Genomic DNA, 12,462 nt, shown 5'->3' with positions numbered 1-12,462 from the left:
AAAAAGATAAAAATCCAACAAATTGAGATTATATATTCTTTGTTGATTGTTCATAATAATTGGTAGTTTTGAAGAGATTATCGAGTGTTTTGTAATTTATCTTCTAACTTCTTAAAGCTAAATCATATCAATTATTATTTACATCTTGTATACCAAAAGCCGTTATCCTCTATTATTTAAGATAAAATGGTTCGTGTATTTTTATCTATTGCTGGTTTATATTTTGATGGCGCCATATTAAGGTTATGTTGTATTACAGTCACACACAATACTGTTGGTTCAGCCAGGACCTAGGCCTGAAACCAGAACATATTCAGATTATGAAAGCGTAAACGACTGCATGGAAGGTGTTTGTAAAATTTATGAAGAACACCTGAAGCGGCGAAATCCAAACACGCCAACTATTACGTATGACATATCGCAACTATTTGACTTCATTGATCAGGTAAATTTTTGACACATATTTGTATGTTACTTGAGTGTTGGTTTGTTAGATTATTGAATTATAATGATCAATATGATATAGTAGTACTAATTTCATAATGGGTGGCAAAGAAATGGCATTATTTTTACTGGCGGTAGGATTTTAGGTGTAGGGCGTTTTTGACAATAAGTTACGAGACGAGCAGGACGTTTAGCTGATGGTAATTGATATGACTGCTGCTCGGGATTCTTGAAAAACCCAATAATTCTGAACAGCACTACAACTGCTCTTGTCACCTTGAGACATAAGATTTTATATCTCAATTGCCCAGAAATTTTACTAGCTATGGCGCCCTTCAGACTGATACACAATAATGCTTACACACTACTGCTTCACAGCAGAAATAGATGCTGTTTTGGTACAAATAATCTATCTGGCATGATGTACAAAGAAGCCTCCCACTGATAAAGTGGTGGTAGGTGTAGGCTAGGGAACCACTGTGGCGCCTTTTATGCCATTAAGCAGTCATACACGTTTGTATATTTGTGTTTACAATACATTAAAACTTCACATACAGACCAATGGGCATCCTATAGACATGTTTAAATTTTTTTAACTTAAATATTTATTTTTTATTTTACCCTCATTCACAATCAGTAATCTACTTTAAGAAGTTGTGTTGGTAGATCTGCATCCTAGCAAGTGTGCAGTCCAGCGAGTACTACTCTTTCTTAATTCAGTCCTTGACTTCAGTGCTGGGGTAAGCTAAGGATCATATTTTGTCTAGGTCCAGGATATGTGCCCTTTTCAGCTGTTTTGGCAAATTGTTGTTGAGTAGTGTTAGCAGCGCTAATGGGTTACATTCAAGTGTGTCCTTCTGGATTTGTATTTCAAACTGGTACCCTACTTTAATATGTTATTGTTTATTGATTCAGAGATTTCAGCAAATTTTTATGTTTTTATGGATTTTCAGCTGGCATACTATTGTATCACACTTGACCCAGTCAAATTTGTGTTATCACAGCCCTTATTAATTTGTGTTATCACACATTATTACACATTATTGTGGCTTATTGTTGTAGTAATATTTAAATTTCAGGTTCTATTATGTTTTATGCAATAACAATTAACAATGCTCCTTACTCTATGGATTAAGGTTGTCAACCGTAAATAGAGTGTTGTACCTTATTTGATGTATATGTTCTTCATCTTCTCTCCATAGTTGTAGGACAAAATGTAAATTTTTTGCTTTGCGCTTTGGTGAGAGCCCAAAAACAAGAAAAGTTTTAATATAAAAAAAAATATCATATATCTATTATAAAGCTAGAGAGTAACACTTAAATGTAAAAACAATAATAATCACATTTACTTCATGATCAGTAGTATTCTTCATGACTCTGGATTAGTTCAACACTTTCACTGTCAGTATGTATACTATACCAAAATGGTTTTCTATTACCTATATTTCTATATCTACATTGATGTGTGATACCTCTGCGTCTTGTATTCACTTTTGGTGGAGGTATTCCACTTTTCATATTTATAAACCTTAAAAATTCAAGAGACTATAATTTTCACTAGTGAAGTCAGTGTCTTATAACAACTGATATAGCCTCTGTGAAATGTTACTTTACAATTATTATCACCATAAGCTTGAGGAGAAGGGTTTTGCATTTTATAAGAAGAAGAACAGTCCTCATAAAAATCATTAAAATTCATCACTTTCACATTGATGTTTGTTATATGATATGAGTGCTCGCAACTGCTTGATGAAAATGCTCGAAATGTTAGTTTTAAATCTCTATAGGCTTTCTGTAGGCATGTAAAAATGCTTTGAAATAGCTTCCTATGTCACTCGTTTAACGACCTGATACGGCTTCATGTCATATTATAGCAGCATATAAACCTGTTTTCAGCAATGGTTTTTAAATTTAAGTTATTTTTATTTTACAAAAATGAGTATTTGTTTATCTCCAACCTTACATAGATTTTTACAGAATGTTAATTAAGTGTACATATAATTAACTCAGAGAAATAAATAAGCAAGTAAATATAAAAAAGAGGTTTTTATTATTAAAAATAAATTTAAACAAATATTAAATACAATAGCTTTATATGCAAGGTATGCCATGGTGTACATAATCCCTTCTCTGCGGAATAGATTCACAACCCCTGCTCCCCTCCACACAAACACTTTTAATAGGTAAAAAAACGGATCTGTCAAATGCGCCTGACTATATTTCTTTAAACTAAAATTAAAAGATATACCTACGCAGAAGTGTCTTTCGTTCTTAGTAAGATGTCTTAATCTCTAACAGAATATTAAATTGGTCCTAGAATGAAAAAACTTTTCTGGATTAATGAAAAAAAAAGTAAATGTGGTTTAAATGACTTCGAAAAGGAGGAGGTTCTCATTTGATTGATTTTTTTTTAAGTATGTACACCACTACGCTGAGATTTGTGTATATTCATAGCTAACAAACGTTCTTCACAATATTTAAGTGTAATGAAAGTGAACATGAAATAGTGGATTTATATTGTTTGAGGCATGTGGAACCTTTCGTAAACCTACATGTTAGCTATGAATGACAGGAAGCCTAAAACACACTTATCGATAAACGGGTTAATAATAATATAATCACTAAATGAAAACTCCTTAAAAAGCAGTACACAAACTATAATAACATCATCCACACAAACAAAATATTCATAAAAAGAAAACTAAGTAAAATTTTTATGGAACCGAATGGCAAACATTTCGAATCAAACTAAAGAAGAATCACGAAATTCGTATCATAAATCTCAGCATAGTGGTGTACATACATAAAAAAATATCATATTTTATTGTCTCACAAGAACATTAAATAGGGGATTTATATTGTTTGAGGCATGCGGAACCTTTCCTAGGCCTACATATAGCTACTTAAAAAATTACTATTTAATATATGACAATAAAATGCAACTAAATCTTAAAGTTTACCTGATTAATGACACTAAAATGTAAGATATTAAAAATAACCCACTTTGAAAACTGAAAAGTATAAAATAACTTAACAAAGATTTAATTTTATACACCTATAATGCAAATGCCAAGCCAAATGTAAGGGCAGGTACCTACACTCGCCACGCGTGACTTTGAACAGAATAGTTTCGTCTAGAACCAAATAACCCAAGCGGGAAGGCATTGACTTAAACCCTGTCAATAGGTTGCACATATGTAATTAATTAATATTAAAGGTACAAGAATTTGCATTAGAGTTGTATTAAATTAAATCTTTATTAAGTTATTTTATTCTTTTCAGTTTTCGAAATCGGTTTTATTAAAGGTTTTTTTTTTCGACCAGAAGCTGTTTTTTTATTTTAGTGCCGTAGATGTGCCCTATTTCAAAGTGAGTTTAACGGACTTCTAGTTGTAATAGAAGAAAAATTATAAATATCAATCCACACACGCCTTTTTTTATCTGATTCCGAGTATATGTAACTAAATTATGGGCAAAATGTTAGATGCATCTGTTTTTCCTATGACAGCAAAATTACTAAGACCAGATTAATTTTGACCAAATTAACAAGACAGTGCAGACTACACATACACTAGTGTAGTCTTCCACATCCTTAGCTATTTGCAGTGTCAGGAAAAGGAGTCAGGATCTGTCAGAACAGGAATGTCATATAAAAGTTATGAAAGTCTGCTTATTCAATGGCATTATGAGTTTCATATAAGGATATGGGCTAGGAGATAGGATAGACTAGATCCAAAAAGGGTTGACGTTTATAGTTGTTGCTGTAGCATGATTTATAAGGGATAGGATAGACTAGATCCAAAAAGGGTTGAAGTTTATAGTTGTTGCTGTAGCATGATTTATAAGGGATAGGATAGACTAGATCCAAAAAGGGTTGAAGTTTATAGTTGTTGCTGTAGCATGAATTATAAGGGATAGGATAGACTAGATCCAAAAAGGGTTGAAGTTTATAGTTGTTGCTGTAGCATGATTTATAAGGGATAGGATAGACTAGATCCAAAAAGGGTTGAAGTTTATATTTGTTGCTGTAGCATGAATTATAAGGGATAGGATAGACTAGATCCAAAAAGGGTTGAAGTTTATAGTTGTTGCTGTAGCATGATTTATAAGGGATAGGATAGACTAGATCCAAAAAGGGTTGAAGTTTATAGTTGTTGCTGTAGCATGAATTATTAGGGATAGGATAGACTAGATCCAAAAAGGGTTGAAGTTTATAGTTGTTGCTGTAGCATGAATTATTAGGGATAGGATAGACTAGATCCAAAAAGGGTTGAAGTTTATAGTTGTTGCTGTAGCATGAATTATTAGGGATAGGATAGACTAGATCCTAAAAGGTTTGAAGTTTATAGTTGTTGCTGTAGCATGATTTATTAGGGATAGGATAGACTAGATCCAAAAAGGGTTGAAGTTTATAGTTGTTGCTGTAGCATGATTTATTAGGGATAGGATAGACTAGATCCAAAAAGGGTTGAAGTTTATAGTTGTCCCTGTAGCATCAATTATTAGGGAAAGGATAGACTAGATCCTAAAAGGTTTGAAGTTTATAGTTGTTGCTGTAGCATGATTTATTAGGGATAGGATAGACTAGATCCAAAACGGTTTGAAGTTTATTGGTTGACGGCATTTTAATGGTGTACCTATATCAAATTGTAAGCAATTCTGTCAAAAACAAACGCGTGGGTACGGTTTTCGTATCGAGAGAGCGATTACAACCAAAGGAACCAATTGACTCCATTGAGGCGATTTTCGGCGCGCTAGTGATATATCTACCTCTATTAATACTATAATATATTAAAATACTTTTTTGTCGTTTCAGCTAGCAGATTTAAGTTGCCTTGTATGCCAGAAGTCCACCAACACCTATGCTCCCTACAACAAGGACTGGATAAAGGAGAAGATCTATATCTTACTACGTCAAGCGGCAGGACAGACGGATTGATTCAGTTTATGTTCAGTTTTGTATCTTTCTAATTAAATATAAGATTGTAACTTGTGCTAAAGGTTGAGGCCAATCTTATTGCTATGTTGTACCAGAGATGGAGTTTATTTAACATTTTTTTTTAATTCTAACAGTTTCAGGCCATAATAAAAATAAAATTAATTGCCATGTCGGAGTGAAGTCTTACAATTACCTTGTCACTAAGCAGTGCTTGTGCAGAAAATCTATTCTTGCTTCTTCAGGTGGCTTTGCACCCTCCATTAATAGCTTGATTGAATTTTTATATCCACTCGGCAATAGGCTCATCAAATGCAAATTGCAATACTTTCAAATTACAATTGTGTTTTTACATAAGTAATACCACAGTTGTTACACCTCAAATTTTTATGCTATAGGGGCTAGTAAAAAGATCGTAAATTAACAGAACTATGACATTTTTAAATTTTCATAAATCCGGTCTATTATTGTGGACATTAAAATTCATGAATTTGTGTATTAATGTAATCTGATGGAGATAGAGTAGCTCGGGTCTATGTAACGGTGGGTGGAGGTTGCGTGATCAAGTTTGTCGATGGATTTATGAATAGTATTGTGAATTTTAAAAGCGCACAAAATTACAGTTGTCATATATTTGGTACATTATTTGGATTATATGTTGAAATTCTTTTTCTCATAAATGTATTCAGTAATGGTTAACAAATAAACTAAAAAATAAAATAAAAAGTTTTTTTGATTATTTTAAAATAACGATGAATACTAAAATATACTAAATAGTTTTATAATACAGGTGTCCCATATAGAATGCACCAACGATATGATGATAGACCTATTGGTTTTAAATATTAGTATAATATTAATTAACATTTCGTTGGTTCACCACCCCCTATGGGACAGCCTCACTATACACTGCCATAGTATCTCTGGAACGTGAAGCTTCCTCTCACTTCCCCCTCCGCCCTCGCAATCACCCTGCTGCGTCAGTACAGTTTGCAGTTTCATAACCGTTAGGTACATGTCATGATATTTTCGTGCTTTCTTTTTGAAGTTTTTATTGTTACGTTTTGACTATTGTTGTTAATAGTTCTGTGGTTTCTGTTGTTCTCCGTCGCTATAATAGCTATGTCAGATTTTTTTTTTAATTCTTTATTATAATAATTAGCATCACAACACTTAGAATCAACGAATAATACAGAAAAAAAATTGTAGTTTATTTATTATAGTGTGCGCTAGTCACCGCCTGAGGTATGTGAGCGGCAGGGCGGGGGAGGTAGACAAACGTCAATCTAACTCATTCTGCCGTCGACCATATATATCGTGTGCGTCTTGTCAATGTGCCCTCCCCCGTCTCACCCCCCCCCCCCCCATAGAATGGTGACTAGCGCTTCCGCGCGCACTATAGTAATAATATCCTAGATATGCTTGTTTTGCACACCGTACAAAAGCGACGATGTGACGTCATCGACGTCAGGTCTAGAGATAATGTAACCGGGTAAGAATTTGTAGTAGTTTAGCGAAATACCCAATAATAGATATTACAACTTGAGTTGGCATAAGTAGAATTTTAATTGTTTTCAGTAATTCTGAGTTTTAGTTATTAAAAAATAATAATAATATTGACATTATTTAAAAGCAGTCATTCAAATATTGCCAAAGGTCCAAGTCAATAACAGTACCAACTATGTATCTTTAATAGTGAAATTACAGGGCAAATGAGATTTAACATCCTACGTCTCAAGGTGACGAGCGCAATTGTGGTGCCGATCAGAATTTTTGGTATTTTCAATAATCCTGAGCGGCACAGCATTGTAATGGGTAGGGTGTATCAATTACCATCAGCTTTACGTCATGCTCGTCTCGTCCCTTATTGTCATAAAAAAAATCTTATATAGTATTAAGTCTCTTTTCATTGTGTGTCTGTTATCCACTAATTCCCCCTAATCCACCCAACAACGTATTTTGATGCGATTGCACCATTAGATAATTTTTATGTAAGGTTGATAACATTACAAAACTTAATTCAGTTTTTGTCTAAGTAGAAAAAAAGAATTGTAATTAAAGTCCCAAAGAAGACTCCGTCATGGCAGATAGATATCTGTTACGTTTAGGGTTGCCAGGCGATAATTTGATTAAGGAGGACAGATGGGGAGGTGATGTGGAAGGACGAGAGGACAAATCATGGGAAAGGAGTACGTGTCCTCCTTTTGGATTCCACCTGGCAACCCTATTTACGATTGCCTCACAGTGACCCTTTATTCAAACTTAAACTACAAAAGTGTGGTATATGCGGCACTTATTTCACTGACTCACTTATTCAGTATTAATCCTTATCTAAATAAATACAATAAAATTCTTGGACATATGTATTTTTTGTTATCATACAGTCTATCATTTTATTGAATAGGCACCTACTTAAAAGATGTCATAGATTAAAACAACTCAGACATTCAATGTTGAAGTTTTTTACCTCAAGTTTAACATATGAAGCTGGGGCTGTCTATAAATAGTGTTAATAATGTATTATGTGTCCCAAGTTATATTGCATTGTAATGGGCTGGGTGTATACTACTACTTTGCTAAAAGATGTATAATAACCTTGTGTTATGAAAGTTATATTTCTTTTCATATCCCTTTACCGGCCGGTTAATGAATATGGAATATTATAAACTTTGATTGGCCTCAACCTTTTTGATCCAAATCTAAAAGTGCAACAACGATGTGTATTTTCTTTAATATACCTACATCACTATTATTATATCTAGATAAAAATATAGTTATCAATTTTTTGCAATGCTATGGTAAATCATCGATCTTATAACCGTCAGAGACTTGAAGAGCGAACGCATTCATATTAGGCATGGAAATGACTAAAACTTTTAATTCATTTTCACTGGATGGAATTACAAAAAAAAATACAATTTCATGTAAAGAAACAAACATGATATCGGCAATAAATTATTCCAAGAAAATAATACTTTACGGTACTAAGCTTAATTGATCTCTAATGTTATGCAAGGGATAGTACTATCACGCCACACTGTTGGTGCTACGCTCTTCGTAGCCGTACACTTAAAGGCAATAAATCACAATAATTCATGCTTTAGTACTACGAAGCCGCACGGGTGCTGCTAAACTCTGCATAGCCGTACACTTAACAGCAAAAAATCACGATAATATGGTTTGTTCTTTGTACTATATGCTTTAGTACTATCACGCCGCACGGGTGGCGCTACGTTATTCGTAGCCGTATATACATAGTATGGTTTGTTTGTACCGCATGCTCTAGCACTATTCGTTGCTACTCGCTAGCTTCTACTTGAGTTGATGTTATTGAAATATAAACCTACGTACGATGCGATTTCATTGACTGACACATTTCACATACCGAATGATGAGGGGTAGCGGATGCGACTCATGAAAATGCATTTCATATGGAATTCCTCATACTAATTGTGAAATGTTACATGTCTAATTCGTATATCGCATTAGAAAAAATAGAAACAATATAAATACACTGAAGCCAATAGCGATTTTTTACGATATGTTGTAATCGTTACCTGACCAATGAGCGTTCAGTATTTGCCTGCGCCCCACCTCAGGCGGTTGACTGTATTGTTTACATTGCGTAATTAATATTAGGAGTCTACTATGTTATAAGGTTGAAGAGATGAATACTGTTAAGCGTCGCTTAGATAACTTTGATTTATACTGTAATAAAAAATGATGTTTTTGAGCCTATTTTGACGGTATAATGTGCTGTCAGCTTTATTACAGCACTCTCCAAGATTAATGTGTTTGTAATTACTATTATGAGTAAAGAAAATTATATTGTCACATTTAAATTTACTGCAAATGTGCCTTTGTTTTATCCAACGTCAGCCAAAATTATTTGAGGGCTTTATTCATCTTTGCACACCGTACATACCATACATAACCACAGTATAAAAATCCTGTACAGTAGTGAAACTAATGTACTTGCGTAGAGCAACGAACGGGTACTCGAAGCGAACCACAAACACAGCTGTACAGTTTGTGGTATTTTAAACCTAAAAGATATTATCTCATGTGGGTAAAAAAATGTGTCATATCATTTTGACAGTGTTTGCCATAGTTATACAATTTACCAAGACCACTACCTCCGACAAGTTGGCTTTGATGAAAATTAGTGTACAACAAGTGTAGTGTGAGCAAGAAACTCATTGTAACTGTTTTAAATCAATATTTAGAAATAGAAAAATCTTTATTAGCAATAATTTACAGCTTCATCATACTACTATCAAACACCGACGAGTAAAAAAAGAAGGACTCCGCGCCGTGATATTAGCAAGTGAAGCACCGTTATGCTAGTGTGTGTGCGGTTACGGGGGATACTAGTTACACAATTTTTTCTCCCTTAAATAATCATATATGGCCACAAATACTTATAACGTATCGTTTTAACACTTTTTCACAACGCACGACGGCATTTTTAAAATATTTTATTGAAAAGCAAACTGATCTGTCACAGACGATGACAATTCTCATAATAGCCGCCTATCGGCCTGTAGTAGTGTAAGTGTGTGCGTGGGGCTATTTATGTAAATACGTGTAAACGTTAATCGGATTGTTTTGGTGCTACACTGTTTTGTAAGGTGACACGGAGTCCTTATTTTTTTACTAGTCCGTGCAATCAAATATTTTTAATACACTCTATGCAAGGTGATGGAATAAAACGCTAAAATTTAATTACTTTATTTTTCTTTGAACGTTAGTGAAAAAATTAGTAAATCGTAAGAACTTCAAGAGATATTGGGTACAGTGGATGTATCTTAGTGTTAATTCCGCCAATATTTGTTTTAAAAACAATTCGACACGTCCTGAGGATGCCTCGTGTAGAGGCAAAACACATTGTTTTAAAAACAAATATTGGCGGAATTAACACTAAAGAAAACTTAAATCATTTGTATAATTATGGATTTCCGCAAAGTAACGCCTACTTCAATAAAGTAAATAAATTGGCGAGAGCCAAATAAATAGTTGAAAAAACATGCGTTATGTATATGCACGAATTGTAGTTTAAAGGAAAGAGGAGATGATCAAAAAGGAATTCATTTTGACAAAACAACAATTAAATATTATATTTGATAGAAAAATCTGATTTATTCTTTAATTTCTCAATACACTTTACGACGATAAGTATGTTTTGTTTTGCAGCTTAAAGAAAAAAGCGCATATTTTTAAAACTGGGAAGACGAAAATTTCATTAAACAATCGTAAAGTACAAATTATTGAATCTTATTACATTTAAATCTTATAAGATTGTTTTTTTTTCTTGTGTTTTCAACACACAATTGTCTTGTAAGAAATAGGTTTGTTTTAGACATAAGCAATATCAGTTTAAGAATATATTATTATATAAGTGACACTGTTTTATTTTATTTACATTTTACGTTAATGCTAACTATAACAGGTCGACCTGGCACCACGAGTAATTGACACATGGACCAGCCATCGTTACCTTTCGCAAATATTTGAGTGAAGGAGCGATCTGGCACACGACGCCGCTGCAAGCTATGCCATTTAGTGAGCATAACGAACGTTATTATAGCATACGCTTGGTAACTACAAAATTACAAAAATAATGCTCACAAAACAATTCTATATAATGCAATTACTGTGGATTTTATGTAAACCAAAAGAATATGTTGGTATGGTATGGTATAGGGGCTTCTGTTTCCGCAATTAAATCACTTGCATGGGTCCATTTTGTGTGCAGTAATGGCCAGTTACTCCAACCAGCCCAGCTCCTTCCAGAAGTTCAGAACATTCGTGGGGTGTTCGCAGACTTCCTGGAGCGACCTCGTATTGGTTAAGGTTTTTGCCCGTTGGTTGGCCACCCCCGCACATTCCAGGATTACGTGAGCGACCGTTTCGTCTTCGGCCAGACAGCCTCTGCACTTAGGACTGTCCGTTACGCCGATTGTGAAAAGGTGTTTGTTTAGTGATGTGTGACCTGTTAGGGTGCCCACCATTATACGGATGTCATGTCTGTTGAGGCTGATAAGTCTACGTGTCAGTTTGGGCGACAGTGCAGGTATCGCCTCCTTCGACTGTCTACAGCTTGAGACATTCATCCATCGGGTGTTGTGTAGGTCGTTGGTGAGAGAGCGTATCCATGAGCGCATTTGGAGCGCAAGGAATATTTATTCATTACATTTATAAGATTAATAAATCGAAATCTTGTGAAGAATTGTGATTAGGTTCAATTACGTACATTCAAATTGGCACTATTATTTCTCAGGGTAGTGTGATATTCAAAATCAATTAGAGACGGATGGTCGTTGGGACAGTCAAGTCCTCGAATGCTGAGCACGTACTGGAATGCGCAGTGTTGGTAGACCCCCACATAATGGAGCGATGATATGGTGAAGATCGCCGAGTTGGATGAGGGCAGCGCATGACGAATTATCTTTGGGGGAGGCCTTTGCCTAGCAATAACCGCTCTTTCGGCTGAGATGATGATGACCATTTTTTTCTATTAGGAAAAGCAAACAACTTACAAAGTAGGTACATAAAGAAATAACGTATAAGTCTAATAAAATTCTAGTCAGATACATCTTACTATGTAAAACCTTGAGGTATTCAATGTTAGGTACATAGAAAAAAATGTTTATGCAATACTAATTGAAACTAAAGATATATAATGTTCTTAATTATGGCTAGTTGGAGTTAAATTTACACTAAATGATAGTAATTATATTAACTTATAGTAGTTATGATGTTTATTAGGTATTTACAAGTATGTATGTAAATAAATCAAAAATTATCCAGTATTTTTTTTTAATTTGGCACTTGAACTGCCTCTCGGATAAATGGAACATAATAACACAGGAAAATATTAGGGGCATCCAACAGGGCGCCGATGTAGTGCTTTCGACATGACATTCATAATGTTAACACGTGGAACAAACATAAACTTGTTATGCCTACTACTCGGTTGGGTCGAGTTAGTAAGACTTTTGATGGGCGATGTATATGCTTCTACAATATGATCCCAGAAAATGTACAAAACAAATGTGTTACGAAATTTAAAAGAATTGTTA

The 12,462-nt window shown here is 34.2% G+C and overlaps 1 protein-coding gene across 1 annotated transcript; it reads left to right on the top strand.

The window, feature by feature from the left end:
• Nucleotides 1-44: 44 nt before the first annotated feature.
• Nucleotides 45-10,779, top strand: LOC126974747 (enhancer of rudimentary homolog). The gene is made up of 3 exons (XM_050822360.1): nt 45-189; nt 260-445; nt 5,261-10,779. The coding sequence occupies exons 1-3, from the start codon at nt 187-189 to the stop codon at nt 5,381-5,383; spliced, it is 312 nt and encodes a 103-aa protein (XP_050678317.1). The 5' UTR covers nt 45-186; the 3' UTR covers nt 5,384-10,779.
• The last annotated feature ends 1,683 nt before the right edge of the window (nt 10,780-12,462 follow it).

Source organism: Leptidea sinapis, chromosome 33, assembly GCF_905404315.1.
Source record: "Leptidea sinapis chromosome 33, ilLepSina1.1, whole genome shotgun sequence".
Taxonomy (NCBI): domain Eukaryota; kingdom Metazoa; phylum Arthropoda; class Insecta; order Lepidoptera; family Pieridae; genus Leptidea; species Leptidea sinapis.
Note: the sequence above shows the minus strand (reverse complement) of the source record. Positions and strands in the feature narration are given on the sequence as shown.